The 15,780-nt window shown below is 48.7% G+C and overlaps 1 protein-coding gene across 1 annotated transcript in view; it reads right to left on the bottom strand.

Annotated features, from left to right (window-relative positions):
• Positions 1-2,459: 2,459 nt before the first annotated feature.
• The window catches only part of HSD11B2 (hydroxysteroid 11-beta dehydrogenase 2), a 68,548-nt gene continuing 55,227 nt past the window's right edge, over positions 2,460-15,780 (bottom strand). Inside the window, exons 4-6 of the mRNA XM_084812903.1 lie at positions 11,728-11,913; positions 4,870-5,007; positions 2,460-3,944 (exon numbers count right to left, since the gene is read on the bottom strand). Coding sequence (XP_084669029.1) covers positions 3,583-3,944; positions 4,870-5,007; positions 11,728-11,913 — 686 coding nt within the window. The 3' untranslated portion in view covers positions 2,460-3,582. The remainder of the gene's footprint in view (positions 3,945-4,869; positions 5,008-11,727; positions 11,914-15,780) is intronic.

Below are 15,780 nucleotides of genomic sequence, written 5' to 3'. Positions count from 1 at the left end.
CAGGAAACCAACTGCCACAGCACCCCTGACAGGTGGACATCCAGCCTCTTCCATCAAAACCGCGAATGGAGTAGGGGTCACCACCTTCCAAGGCTGCCTGTTCCACGCCCAAAAAGCTCTTGCCCTCAGGAATGTCTTCCTACTGTTTAATCTAAACCATTTTAATGATTTGAATCCATTGGTTTTCGTGCTATCCCCTGGAGCAGGGGCGGGCAACTTGTAGTCCTCCAGATGTTTTGGCCTACAACTCCCATCGTCCCTCACCATTGGCTGTGCTGACTAGGCAAAGGGGAGCTGTGGGCCAAAATAACCGGATGGCCACAAGTTGCCCACCCTGCTCCAGAGCAATAGAAAAAAAGTTTGCTCCGTTGTAAGATTCTACTCGCCTCTTAATCATCACTTCTCCAGGTATACCCAGCTCTTTCAACCTTTTCTCATAGGACTCGGTCTCCAGGCTGCTCACCATTTTTGCACTCCTCTGGACACATTCCAGTTATCAATTCCCTTCTTAAACTGCAACACCCCAAATTGGATGCATTACTCCAGCTGAGGCCTGAGCAAAATGGAATAGAGTAGAACTGTTAGTTCTTGCAATCCGGACACTATACTAATGCGGGTAAAACTGGTGTGTCAACAGGGATCACTGGCCACCGTTCCCCAGGCCTTGGTAAGCTCTAGGTAACCTTGGGTGAAGACCATCATGGCTCAGTGGCAGAGCACATGCTGTGCATGGAGGAGGCCTGAGCTCCAATCCCCAGCAACTCCAGGAAGAGCTGGGAAAGGCTCCTCTGCTGCCAGGCACTAGATCAGTCTGATGCCATTCAGGTGTGTTGTCTTAACATCCCAGGGGCCATGCTGGCTGGGGTGACGGACTACAACTCCCAATACAGCTGGAAGCACCAGGTTGGGGAAAGCTGGTGTAGACAATATTGGGCTAGATGGATCATCTGGCTCTGCATAACAGGTGAGCAACTTGGAGCTCCAGGTGCCACAATTTTCACCTCTCCCCTGGACATCCCCATATACAGTGTTTGTTTAAAAAACAGTGGTGTCCGGAACAGCTATGGAGGGTTAAAATTAGTTGTTCTCAAGCTAATGTTGCCCCTTTTGGTGCTCCGAAGTAGTTATGGAGCACTAAAGGAGCCAAAAATATTTCAAAACAACTCCGGATGTCATTTTGTTTTTAAAAACCCAATGCTCTTGTTACAATGGGGGGCAGCTGGAGGCTGCTGCAGGGGACAGTGGGGGCCACATACTGCCCACCCCTGCTGTATAAGGCAGCTTCCCCTGTTGCCAGTTCCTGCCTCTTGCATGCTAGGCTGAGCCTTCGTGCTGCAATGAGCAGAGCAGGGATAGGCACCCCTCCCCTTGTTTTGGACTACAACCCCCATCATCCCTGACCATTAACCATGCTGGCTGGGGTTTAGGGGAGTTGTAGTCCAAAACATCAGGGGGGCAAGCCGTCACCTTTCCTGCATTAGGAGAAGAGTGGCGTGGACCTGTGCAAGCCTTTGCCCCACCAGTAAGGCAGCAGGTGCCATCTTGGGGGTGGGGGCGGGATGCGGAGCAGCAGTCGGCCCATCTTTTCCTCGTCTGATCCGCCCCCGTGGTTGTGTCCTGGGGAGGGGCGGAGGGCGGGGGCTGCCGCTGCTGCGTGGCCACAGCAGGACTTGAGCTCTGTCCTCCCGGGCCTGTTGCCCCCCCCCCCGGCTGTTATTTCCGGGCTCCTCTGTCCCCACGTTGGTTGCATTCCCTCCCTCCAATAGTGACCCACAACTTGCCTGGGTGTGTGGCTTTTAAATGACTTTTATATTGTTGGCTACCATGAAGAGACAGGGAGCAAAATGGTAGAAATTGACATTTTCCAAACACTTTCCCCAACTCTGCACTTGCCAAGGCCCCTCCCCATAGAGGAACTGGGGGTGTGTTCAGAGGGGGCTGCCCCAGACGAATTTGGTGGGTCTCTTGGTTTCCCCACTTCAATGGCATGTGTGAGGAAGAACATGTCCCATGCGCCACGCATGCCCAGTTCTTTCTCACTGGGTGGGTGTTCCCATTCAGGCCATCCGCTGCAGGTCTCTTCACAGTCCGTGGGGGGAGAGGGAGGGGCCAGCCACAGACCCTCATTGCTGACCCTTTAATAGAGAAACTCCTGAGACGCTATGCCTTTAATCACCTTTTCCTCCCCCCGTGCTCAGGAGCTCCAGATGGGATGTGGGAGGTTTTTCCATTTTATCCTCTCAAGTAAGATAGGCTGAAATTGAGTAAGTGGTCTAAGCTGAGTGGAGATGTGAGCCCCTGGCTTCTTGTCCCAGAAAGCGTACAGGGAGGGCAAGCATCCCTGAATGGCTGAGCGGGCAGACACTGGCTTTTCTCCCTGAAGAGGGACTCGGGTCTGGCTCTGTTATTACAGCCAGGCTATCTGCTTCTCTCCAAGACAGCAAGAGATGTAGCCAAATAATGCAATAATTATTTTTTATTGTTTTATTTCTGAGTGACAATCATGCTCTTGCTAATTTGGGAAAGGTTTGCAGACCATCAGCATGTGAGGCTGGAGCACGGATGTACAGGCCGTGTAAAATCCGCTCCGTCCATGTTTCACAGATTGTCAGGTGCCTTTTGTTCCATCATCTGCCCACAGATAGATGCAAATATTATTTTTCGCCATGCAGAAAAATATGCAAATAATTACGTAAGTATTTACATAATTTACCTTAGTGCATAACATTTAGTGTATTGTCCCCCATTCCATTCAACGTTTCCTCAGCAGAAACTTGCATATTTTCCTACGAATTTATATGCATAAATTTTGGGAAAGTAAAAAAATCATCCAAAAGTCCATGGACTCCGTGCGGCCTGAGGGGGTCACTCCGCAGCGGATTCTGCAGGTCGGATTCTCAGAAATCCGAGCTCATTTTAGTCCATCTCGAATTTCTCCAGCATCCCTAGTCCGGAGACAATGAGGCTGCCTTGGCTCAGCTCCTGCATGGGGGGTGGGGGGACTCTGTAGGGCAGAACAACTTGGAAAATGCCCCAAGCAATGGAACAGATTTGGTTTAGCAGCAAGGAAAGGAAGGAGCCCCTCTCCTTGAGGTCAGCCACTGGCCAGCAAGCAACAAAGAAGGTTGGTTCAACTTGGCCAAAGTTTGTGGAGGTATATCACAAAGTTGAGGTGTAGAGAAGTCATTGGTTTCAGGCAGCAGCAGCAGCAGCCTCCCTCTCATTTGGCACAAATAGGTGGGGGAGGAGAAGAAAGGGAGCCGGGGCCTCACGCACGCCCTGCACAGCCACCATTCTTCTTCTTAGGACTTACAGACGTGAATGGGGCTTGTTCCCAGCATCATCCGAGAATGTTGGCCCTTTCACAGTTACTAAAATACAGATGTGCCTTGTGCCCAAAAAGGGTATCATGGGGGGCAACAGCCGCAGCACGTCCGTCTGGGCTGACGAAAGTGAGAGGCTGCCGAGTCAGTGGAAGCAGCCTCTCTGGTAGATAACATGATCCCTGGAGGAATGAAAGAGAAGCATTCTCCAGGCATTTTTCTGGCCTGGGGGGCCAAAACAAGGGATTGCAGAAGCCCCTCACGGTTCCTGAGGTGTGTCACGGAGCTTTGGCTGCAGGCTCCTGGGCAGGTGTGGATGGATAAAAAATGCCCTGAGGAACAGATCCCGGGCAGTGTCGGGGAGGTAGTGGTGAACGAAGTACATGAGCCCCAGGCCTCTCCCTGGGTAGTACTTTGCCAGAGGCCGAGGGGAGAGGAGGCCATCCGTGATGCTCTCCACCACTGAGCTGAGGTCCTCCGCTGCAAGTTCCATGAACTGCAAAAACTGCTTGTGGATCTCCTCCATATATTCCTCTCCATAAGCCTCCCGGAGATCAGGGGCTAAAGCTGCCAGCAGCTGATCCTTCCTTTCCTTCCAGTAATCAGGATTACAGGTGCTACCTGCAAAGAATAAGGGGGGATGGGGAAGAGGGAGGGCCCTTCTTAGACTCTCTTTTGTAAGGCATCGAAGTGGGGCTGTGTGTTGGCCAGGCACCTTGTGCGGTTGCACTGGGCATCTAATGTCAGTGTTACCCTCTCAAGAATCTTGGCTTCCATTTGCAAGGACGTTTGTCCCAGTCCTTATGCTCATGAGGAAAGCTTGGGAAGGTATGGGCAGTGTTTGGTGAAATCTCAGCAGGTGGACATTTCTGCAGTCTAGTGATGGAACATCATTGTCTCATGCTTCTCCTTGTTCCTTCCCTGTGAATCTTGGAAATGAAATAAATAATGCCAATTAAAGTAAGACAGATTTGAGCAATTAATAGGACCAGGGTAAGTTTGAGGAAGCGCGAGTTGGAAGCGGAGAGGCAGTGAGTGAATCTGAAGCCATCCTGTGGGCTGGGGACAAAGGGGGCCCTCAGACGGGTGGCTGTAAGACGGGGCACCTGGCCAGAGCCCATCCTCAGAGTGGAAACGGATTCCTAGTGGATCTCTTGCACGTGGTTTGCTCCCAAAGGTGCACTGGAGTAGCTAACAGATGGGAGCTTCCTGGTTTGAAGCCACTGGAGTGTGCAAAATCATCCAGCACTCTGTGCCCTCCTACTCATCAATTGGGAGGAATTGCTTCTGTTGCAAGGCTCATAATGGCAGACCAGCTTCACTGGAACAAAGACATCCCTGCCCCCTTGATCTTCCCCTGGAGTCAGCTGCAAGAGAGTGCTGGGTACCTTTGAGGAATCCCCACTTCACACATAAGCACGCACTGAAAAGACAGACGAAGCCCTACTGTCAAAGCCATGAAGATCTTGGGATATGTGTGTCCATGTGTAGAGGAGAGACACTCCTCCCCACAACCTGCACCTAGCATTGCCAGTCATTCTCTTACCTGTTTTGAAGCACCCGGGGAAGATCACGCTCACTCGAATCCCCCAGGATGCAAGTTCGCACCGGAAAGTGTCCATGAGGAGGCTAAGAGCAGCTTTGGATGCCCCATAGCCAGCTAAACAGGGATATGGCATATTACCTGGGGGGAGGAAAGGAGGGAGGGGTTATGGTCCACCCGCCTCTTCACTGTGGCGGAGAGAGAACTTGGGCACTGCCCAATTGTCACAAACAGTATCAGCTCTCATTGCACTTCTTCTGATGAGAGAGATTCTTCCTCCTCCCACTGAGGTCTCTGCCCACATCATTTCTACTTGGCCACAACTTGGAGCTGCCATAGATGGAACTCGGGGGGGGGGTGTCCAAGTGGCTTCATGGTAACTTCACAGTGAATTGCACAATTGGCTGCCACAGCAGACTCTGTTAGCGTTTTCTAAAAAGACAGGTTGCTTACCTGTAACTGTAGTTCTCTGAGTGGTCATCTGTGCATTCACACATACAGGCTCTGCGCCTGTGCAGAGCTACAACTCGGGGGAAAAACTTCTACAGCTATGGTGTTTTAGGCAGGAACCCTTCCACCACCCATTGTGCGTGTCTCAAATGGTTCCCACCTATTCCCTCAGTTCTCGAAACTGACAAAGTAGCCTCTGAACCAAGAGGTGACCCACTAAAGTACCATCACAAAATTTTTACATCAACACTGAAGCGGAGACGGTGGGTGGGTTGTGTGAATTCACAGATGACCACTCGAAGAACCACAGTTACAGGTAAGCAACCTGTCTGTCTTTGTTGTCGTCCCTGTGCATCACACATATGGGCGACTAACAAGCGAACTCACTGGAGTTGGGTCGATGTCCTGGGCAAGTATTGACGAGAGCGCTGCATGTCCAAACGTGGCATCAGCTCTGGACTGCCCATCCAAATGGCAATGCCGAATAAAGGTGGATGGAATGGACCAAGATGCTGCTTGGCAGAGCTCTGGCAGAGCCATTCTGTCAAAAGCAGTGGAGGTAGCAACCGCTCTTTTTGAGTGCCCACGAAATGGCATCGCGAGATCCAGCCCAGCAATTTGATACGATAACTTTGTTGTGTCAATTACCCATGATGAGAACCACTGAGGTGAGAGTGGTGAGCCTTTGTGAGGTCTGCAATAACAGATAAATAAACACGGGAATTACAGAACTACTCCATCCTGAATTTATGAAATGCCAGGGCTCTCCGGATGTCCAGTGCATGTAAAGCCACGTCTACCAAACTAGAAGGTGATGGAAAGAAAGCCAGTAGGACAATATCTTGATTAAGGTGGAATTCGGATACAACTTTTGGTGTGTATAAGGTACCAGGGCACAAAACCAACTTGTCCTTATAAACACCAGGTAAGGAGCATCCACACAGAGCACACACAGCTCACTGGTCCTTCTAGTCGATGTAACTGCCACTCAGAATGCCACTTTCAAGGATAATAGTTGGAAATCTGTCATTGCAAGTGGTTCAAAAGGTTTTGAAGATGGAACTTGTAATACTACCGGTATGCTCTACGTGGGTACCGAGGCACAAATTGGAGGAACTAAATTACGAACACCTCGGAATTTTTTTTTGCTAATGGGTGAGAGAAAACTGTAAAACCCTCACTGGAGGGTGGAATGCAGAAATTGCAGCTAAATAAACACAAAACCACGAACAATGAAGACCCTTCTCAAACAGGTCAAGTAAAAATGACAAAATTTGGTAAATATCACATTTTGGGGGGTCAAAATTCCTGGTACTTGCAAACACAGAAAAAGACTGCCACTTCCTAGAATAAGATGCACATATTGCTGGCCTGCGTGCAGCATCAAGCACTCTCTGCAAACCAAGTGGCACGGTCCCATGAGCCTCTATCCTATCTTCCACACAGTCAGGCATAACATGGCTAAGTCCGGCTGCTGCACCCACCCTTGATGCTGAGTGAGGAGCGAGGGAGTCTCTTGGAGCTTGAAGTGATGCCTCTGAGATAACCTTAACCGGCAGGCAAACCAAGGTTGTCTGGGCCACCATGGGGTGATTAGGATGCATTGTGCTCTGTTGGAAATTATCTTTGCCACCACCCTTGTCATCAACAGGGCTGGAGGAAACATGTAAAACAGTCCCTGTTTCCATGTCGGTAAACGCATCCCCCATCAAACCCTGACTGCATCCTGCGTGCCTGCGCAGAACTCTGCAAACAGCATTACTCTCGGTGGCAAACAAGTCTGCCGTTGGTGCATCCCAGTGATTGAACATGGACCCCAATGCTCTCTTGTCCATCTCCACTCATGAGAGATCAGGGAGAGATGACTCAGACAGTCGGCCAACCCTTGTCTGCTCCCGCCACATGGATAGCTGTCAAGCCGATCCGACGCTCCACCCACCGTTGTAAAATCTGTAGAGTTAGCTCAAGAAGGGAGGCAGACTTCTCCCTGCCTTGTTTGTTTAAATATGCTGCCACTGTGGTGTTGTGTCACTTGTACCAACCAGCCAACTAGGACTATCCCGAAAACTTTTTGCATAGCTTGCAGTTCCAGCGGGTTGATGTGCTCCGATGACTCTTTCTGGTTCCAGCAACTGTGAACCAGTAAGTCCTTGCAATGGGCTCCCCATCCAGAGAGCGAGGCATCTGTTGTTACTATTCTGGATGGGGATGGTTGAAGAAATGGCATACCACTTTGTAGATTGCATGGCAAAGTCCACCAGTGGAGTGACTGCTTTACTGCCTTCGGTAATTGTAGCGGGCACAACATGCATCCTGTTCCATATCTAAATTCCGCAGGAGCCAGGTTTGCAGAAGTCTCATTCGGAACCAAGCCTGACACACTACTGCGGTGGTCACTGCCATAAGACCAAGACGTCACTGTACCAGGATGGCCCGAACACTCTTTTGGGAACACAATTCGGTTGCGAGAGTGACTATAGTTTGACACGTTTGATGGGAAGAAATGCCCATCTTGCCCTGGAATCCAGAACGGCACCAATGAACTGGAGCTCCTGTGTTGGTCTCAATTTGGATTTCTCCCAGTTGATCATTAGGCCTAAACTCTCCAAAAGAGAACATGTCACCTTTAACGACCTCTGCAGCTGGGCCCTCTGGGTGCCACCAGTAACCAATCATCTGTGTATGAGTAGATTCCTTATTTCTTCTTCACAGAGATGAGCGCAGATGACAGCCATACATTTGGTAAAGACCCTCAAGGCAGTGGCAAGAGCAAAAGGTAAGACATGAAACTCATAGGTATTGTTCCCAATCACAAAGCGGAGGAAGTGGCAGGATGAACAATGTACTGCAATATGGAAGTAAGCATCCTTTAGATTGATGGAGACGAACCAATCTCCTTGAGTAAGGAAGGGAAGAATTGACGCTAGCAAGACCATGTGGAATTCTTTGGGTGTGATGTTAGTATTTAAATGCCGCAGATCCAGAATTGGTCACAGCCCTCCGTCTCTCTTCAGTTCTGTGAAGTACCTGAAATAAAACCTGTTGAGAAGATGAGCTACTGGAACAGGCTCCATCGCCCCATTTGCAAAAGTGAATCCACTTCTTGGAGAAGGACATACCAATGGGAGGGAAGGTGTTGAACTTGATTCTGTAACCTAACTGAATGATTGACAGCACCCAAGAATCTGTCATAGTTGTCCTCCACGTGGGAAGAAATAACGAAAGTCGGTCGCTGTAAGGAGACAGGTGAGTTGTTAGATTTTCTGGAGGTGGAGGGGAGTCAAAGACGCTGTTTTCCTCCCCCATCCGATCTGTGCTGAGAATACCTGAACTTAGAGGACTAGTACTGCCTGAGAGGTGTCTGCTTCCGCCTTGGTTGGTGAAACGATGCCTGTTGAGGCTGGAATGGAGTAGAAAATTGTCAGTACCAGTGCCTCTGTCGCAGTTGCTGCTGCTGTGTAAAGCCCATCCGTTTCACTGTGGTTCAAGCCTTCTGAATTGAGTCCAAGACCTCATCTGTTTGGGTATTAAATAAACCCTGCCCATCGAAAGGCAAATCCTCAATTCTTGAGCGCGCCTCATAAGAAAGGCCTGCCAATCTCAACCATGCATGCCAGTGCAATGCTATTGCCCCTGCCAAGAACTTAGAGTCACGATCTATTTGATGTCTTGCTGTGTGGATTTGCTGCCTTGACAATTTTTGTGTCTCAGCATGGAACAGGCACACCAACTATTTCTGATCATCTGGGAGATGATCCATAAGCTTGCTAGCCTTATCCTATAACAGCAGTTGATAGCCAGACATCACAGATTGGTAATTAGCGACTTTAAGTCCCATCAATGCTGAAGAATACAGACGCCTGCCCCAAAGGTCAAACCAACACCCCTCCATGTCAACAGGGGAGGAGCGCTGTCTATGAGATTTACCCAAAGCAGCTTTCACTACAACTGAACTTGGCACTGGATGCTGGAACAGGAATTCAGCATCTGCCTCTTGGCTCTTATAGAAACCTTCTAACCTTTTAGATGTAGGTGGCACAGATGAGGGATTTTTCCATGACTTAATCACTGTCAGTAGTGCAGGCAGCAATGGAACCGAAACTGGCCATGTCGACTCTGTATTTACAGTGTAAAATACTGGGTCTGGCACAGCAGGAGTCGCTTGCTGTGCCGATAGCCCCAAAGACTGAGCATATGGAGCATTTGTGCAGCAAACTGTCCCAAATCTTCTGGTGGGGAAATAACCTCTTGCAATGCCACCATTACATCAGGAGAAGAGACAGAAGGCTGACATGATTAAGGCAAAGTGGACTCTGACTCCTCCAATACTGGAGATTCAACTGGTGGTACAGAAGTAGCCAGGAGTTTCTCCTGTATAGTTTCTGATAACATCTGACACTGAGTCGCTTCCCATGAGAAATGATCTGACAAGTCTTTCAAAGAAAGAACTGGCAGAAAACAAGAATGTATAGTGTCCACTAGACGTGATGTTTGAGGCAAAGGCGAGACAGCATCCAGTGGTATTGATGCCAGTGCCAACGATTCTGCCCTATCTGCTCCACATCCCTGATTGTGATTGAAGGAGCATTGACTGTACTGGTTCTATATGCTGATCATGAGCAGTGGGTTGGAGTTCTCAATACCATAGGCAGGGCAAGGAAGGTATCTCTGTTGCCAGGCAGTACCAACACTGTGGCTGATGGTCTTCAATAATAGTGATCATCATCTGGGTATTCCCATCTTCGATTATGCCTATCTCAGTATAGAGCACACTGTTCTCTGTCCCAATATCGATTAGGGCCACCGTAAAAATCCCAGTCTGATCAGCGATCCCATCCCAGCGGAGAACGAGATTGAGATTGATCCCAAGGGTGGTAATAATACGGTAGGGTATCTACATGCACCAGACACTGAAAGGCAGAGTCTGGTGAACCACGTCACCTGTCCCGAACTACAGAACTCCACTGCGGAGGAGGTGCTGGCGATGGATCTTGCATCTCACTTCCTGACATCGAAGCAACCTGACAGGTGTCAAAGTCGGGCACAGTCGACACGTGCAGCACCAAAGACGACGACGGTGCTGGACCCGAGGCTGCCGCCGCCACAGCTGCTGCATCCCATAATCAGAGATCAGATTTGGAGGGCTGTGAGAAACTTGGGCTGAAGAAAATTCCCTCACAACAGGCTCCGATGCCATCGGTCAATCCCAACCTTTGTCAGCAGCATCTTTAGAGGTTTTAGCCCTTTTCTTTTTGGGCTCAGCCACCGTTTTACTGATCTGCTTTGACCTCTTAGGCTCTTTATTCAGTTTTTTGGCTAAGATTACAGCCAGCAACCGGCCCGGTGTCGGTGGTAATTCCGGTGTGCCAGATACATCCTGAGCAGAGCATCAACGAGAACTTGGTCATATTTGCTCAGAGAGGGTAATATGCATTTCTTCTGTTACATTTGTTGACAACTTCGGTGGGGCTGAAAGTTGTTTGGGCTGTTTAGACATAGTGGACTCTTCATTGTCAACTGCTTCTAACACTCCTCGCCAAAGAATTGCCTTCAACCTGTCGGAGCGGCTACGCCTCGCTTGCTTCGAAAACACCTGGCAATCTGGGCACAATCCGACTACATGCCCTTCTCCTAAGCAAAAAAGGCGTAAGGAGTGGCCATCTGAAGGGGGCAGTTCACTCCCGCACTGGGCACATTTCCTAAAGGGAGCCCTGAGGGCAATCAGATGATCACGGTAAACAAAAGGAACAAAAATGTAAACAACAAGAGAGAAATAATGAGAAGGAAAAGCCAAAGGAAAAGAGAGAATAAAACACCGAGAAAAACAGTTCGACAAGCTGATCCAGCGAGAAGCTTCCCTACGAGGCTGCCGCTGTGGCTGAGAGAATAGGTGGGAAGCATGTGCAGTGGGTGGCGGAAGGGTTCCTGCCTAAAGTGCTGGAGCTGTAGAAGCTTTTCCCCGAGCTGTGACTCCGCGCAGGCAGAGCCCATACACATGATGCACAGAGACCACAAAGAAAAACAAGGAGTTGCAGAGAACAGCTTGCAAAATGCAGGCAGCATCTGCTAAAGGAGCCAGGGAGGGGCCAAAAGAACAGGCAATCGTTTTTAAAAGTTGAAAGTTATTTGAAAGAGGTCTCACTTTCCATGGCACAGACACACATTTCTTTCCCCCACTGTAGCCTTTGGTTAAGCAGATTTGGCAGGTTTTTGAAGCAATACAAAACTTGTTTGATCAAAGTTGAAAGTGGGATAAGTGGATGCACCAAAAGTGTATCGGGGCAGGCGGGCGGGGAAGTTATGGGTGCTGTGTCTCACATAATCCACAGCGATTTTGCTTATGTGTTATTTTCATAATGGAACCTGGGAAGGGTTTATCGCCAAATTCACGGCTTCCTGATCTCCCCTTACCTGCTGGGCTACTGACTGTGACGATCCTTCCTTGTGACGAGCGCAGCAAAGGCAGGAGCCCTTTGGTCAGTGCCAAGGGGCCGAAGAAGTTCACCTCCATGCAGGTGCGGAAACTCTGCAGTGGCGTCAACTCTGCATCAGCAAGGATGTTATTGAATCCGGCATTATTCACCAGGCCCCAGAGTCCTGCGTTTCAAGATGGGAGGGGGCAAAGATGGACTTTGTCAGTCCCACCCCCGCAAAGGGTATGGAAGCAAGCAAGCAGCATTTATATATGGGTCACCTTTTTCAACCACCTGATAACTGAAGTTATCTGGGTAGCATACAAATTCAAGATGGTGCCTTGAGAAAAGGAAATTCTCAAGGCACAATCACAAACAATTCCAACAAGAAGAAAAGGTGGAAGACAACAGAAGAAGCCAATGTGGCTTCACAAAAAGCTTAAGGATGACCTGAAAACAAAAAAGGACACATATAGGAAGCGGAAAGAAGGCCAAGTAACAAAGGAAGAGTACAGGCAGGTAGCACAGAATTGCAGGGATGGCGTCAGGAAGGCTAAAACTGAGAACGAGCTGAGGTTAGCGCGGGATGCTAAAAACAACAAAAAGGCTTTCTTCAGCTACGTGCATAGTAAAAGGCAGAGGAAAGAAATTGTGTTTCAGCTATTAAATAAGGATGGCAAAATGATAACAGATGACAAAGAAAAGGCGGAGCTGCTCAATTCCTACTTTGGCTCAGTCTTCTCCCCAAAGAGGGTCTTAGGAGCCCCCTGGCAAAGGCAAAGTACAGGCTGAAGGGGAAGGATTGCAGCCTGAGATCGATAGGCATATGGTCAAGGAACACCTAATGACTTTGAATGAGTTCAAATCTCCAGGGCCAGATGAACTGCATCCTATAGTAATAAAGGAACTGGCAGAAGAACTCTCAGAACCGCTGTCTATTCTGTTTGAGAACTCATGGAGGATGGGGGAAGTGCCAGATGACTGGAGGAGGGCTAATGTTGTCCCTATCTTCAAAAAGGGTAAAAAGGAGGAACCTGGGAACTACAGACCAGTCAGTCTGACATCCATCCCTGGGAAAATTCTGGAGCAGATGATAAAGCAATCCATCTGGAAGCACCTTGAAAACAACTCCATGATTACTCGAAGCCAACATGGATTTGACAAAAACAAGTCCTGCCAGACAAATCTGATCTCATTTTTTTGATCAAGTAACCTCCCTTGTAGACCGTGGGAATGCTGTAGACATCATATACCTCGACTCCAGCAAAGCTTTCGACAAAGTGCCCCATGATCTTCTGATGAGCAAACTAGCTCAAAGTGGGCTAGATGGAAGAACAATCTGGTGGATCCACAGTTGCCTACGGAATCGGACTCAAAGAGTGCTTATCAATAGGACCTTTTCCAACCGGGGGGAGGTAACGAGTGGGGTACCGCAGAGCTCAGTCCTGGGCCCAGTGCTCTTCAACATTTTTATGAATGACTTGGAGGAGGAGGTGCAGGGAATGCTGATCAAATTTGCAGATGACACAAAATTGGGTGGGATAGCTAATACTTTGGAAGACAGAAACAAAATTCAAAGTGATCTGGATAAACTGGAGCGCTAGGTAGAAAACAACAGAATGACATTTAATAGGGATAAATGCCAAATTCTGCACCGAGGAAAAAGAAACCAAATGCACAGTTACAAGATGGGGGAGACGTGGCTCAACCACACGACAAGCGAGAAGTATCTTGGCATTGTTGTCGATCACAAGCTGAATATGAGGCAACAATGTGATGAGGCTGCAAAAAAGGCAAATGCTCTTTTGGGCTGCATTCATAGAAGCATTGCTTCCAAATCCCGGGAAGTAATAGTTGCCCTCTACTCAGCACTGGTTAGGCCTCATCTGGAGTACTGTGTCCAGTTCTGGGCACCACACTTGAAGAAGGATGCAGACAAACTGGAGAGGGTTCAGAGGAGGGCAACAAAGATGATCAGAGGACTGGAAACAAAGCCCTATGAAGAGAGACTGAAAGAACTGGGCCTGTTTAGCCTTGAGAAGAGAAGACTGAGGGGAGATATGATAGCGCTCTTCAAGGACTTGAAAGGCTGTCACAGAGAAGAAGGCCAGGATCTCTTCTTGATCATCCCAGAGTGCAGGACACGGAATAATGGGCTCAAGTTACAGGAAGCCAGATTCCGGCTGAACATCAGGAACAACTTCCTGACTGTTAGAGCAATACGACAATGGAACCAATGACCTAGGGAGGTGGTGGGCTCTCCCACACTGGAGGCCTTCAAGACGAGGCTGGACAGCCATCTATCAGGGATGCTCTGACCTGGATTCCTGCATTGAGCAGGGGGTTGGACTCAATGGCCTTGTAGGCCCCTTCCAACCCTACTACTCTGTGATTCTAAGCTGTTGTTGAGATCATGGGTGAAATAATTCTTGCTCGACCCCACTTTGTTGTTGTTGTTGTTGTTCAGTCGTTCAGTTGTGTCCGACTCTTCGTGACCCCATGGACCATAGCACGCCAGGCCTTCCTGTCCTGCGCTCTCTCCCGGAGCGTGCTCAAGTTCATATTCATTGCATCCGTGATGCTATCTAGCCATCTCATCCTCTGCCGTCCCCTTCTCCTTTTGCCTTCAGTCTTTTCCAGCATCAGGGTCTTTTCCAGGGAGTTCTCTCTTCGCATTAGGTGGCCAAAATATTGGCACTTCAGCTTCATTATCTGTCCTTCCAATGAGCACTCAGGGTTGATTTCCTTTAGGATGGACTGATTTGACCTCCTTGCAGTCCAGGGGACTCGTAAGAGTCTTCTCCAGCACCACAGTTCGAAAGCATCAATTCTTCGGCGCTCAGCCTTCCTTATAGTCCAGCTCTTACAGCCATACATTACTACTGGGAAAACCATAGCTTTGATTAGACGGACCTTTGTCGACAAGGTGATGTCTCTGCTTCTTACTATGCTGTCTAGGTTGGCCATAGCTTTCCTCCCAAGGAGCAAGCGTCTTTTAATTTCATGGCTACAGTCACCATCTGCGGTGATCTTGGAGCCCAAGAAAGTAAAATCTGTCACTGCTTCCATTTCTTCCCCTTCTATATGCCAGGAAGTGATGGGGCCAGATGCCATGATCTTAGTTTTTTTAATGTTGAGTTTCAAACCAGCTTTTGCACTCTCCTCTTTCACCCTCAACAAGAGGCTCTTGAGATCCTCTTCGCTTTCTGCCATTAGGGTGGTATCGTCTGCATATCGGAGGTTGTTGATAATTCTCCCAGCAATCTTAATTCCGACCTCTGATTCATCCAACCCGGCGTTTCTCATGATGTACTCTGCATATAAGCAGGGTGACATTATGCAGCCTTGTCGTACTCCTTTCCCAATTTTGAACCAATCGGTTGTTCCATGTCTGGTTCTTACTGTTGCTTCTTGACCCTCGTACAGGTTTCTCGGGAGACAGGTAAGGTGGTCTGGTACTCCCATCTCTTTCAGAATTTGCCACAGTTTGTTGTGATCCACACAATCAAAGGCTTTAGCGTAGTCAATGAAGCAGAAATAGACGTTTTTCTGGAATTCTCTTGCTTTCTCCATGATGCAGCGAATGTTGGCGATTTGATCTCTAGTTCCTCTGCCTCTTCGAAACCCAGCTTGTAGTTCCGGTAGTTCTCGGTTCGCATACTGCTGAAGCCTAGCTTGTAGGATTTTGAGCATCACCTTGCTGGCATGTGAAATGCGCGCAATTGTGCGGTAGTTTGAACACTCTTTGGCGTTGCCCTTCTTTGGAATTGGAATGTAAACTGACCTTTTCCAGTCTTGTGGCCACTGTTGAGTGTTCCAGATTTGTTGGCATATTGAATGCAGCACTTTAACAGCATCATCTTTTAGGATTATAAATAGCTCAGCTGGAATACTGTCATCTCCGCTAGCTTTGTTGTTACTAATGCTTCCTAAGGCCCACTTGACTTCACTCCCGAGGATGTCCGGCTCAAGTTCAGTGAGCGCACTATCATGGCTATCAGGGACATTCAGATCTTTCCTGTATAGTTCTTCTGTGTATTCTTGACACCTC

Source organism: Heloderma suspectum, chromosome 8 (assembly GCF_057233095.1).
Source record: "Heloderma suspectum isolate Gila_16-S chromosome 8, 16-S_ref, whole genome shotgun sequence".
NCBI lineage: Eukaryota > Metazoa > Chordata > Lepidosauria > Squamata > Helodermatidae > Heloderma > Heloderma suspectum.
This window is presented reverse-complemented; position numbering and strand designations above follow the sequence as displayed.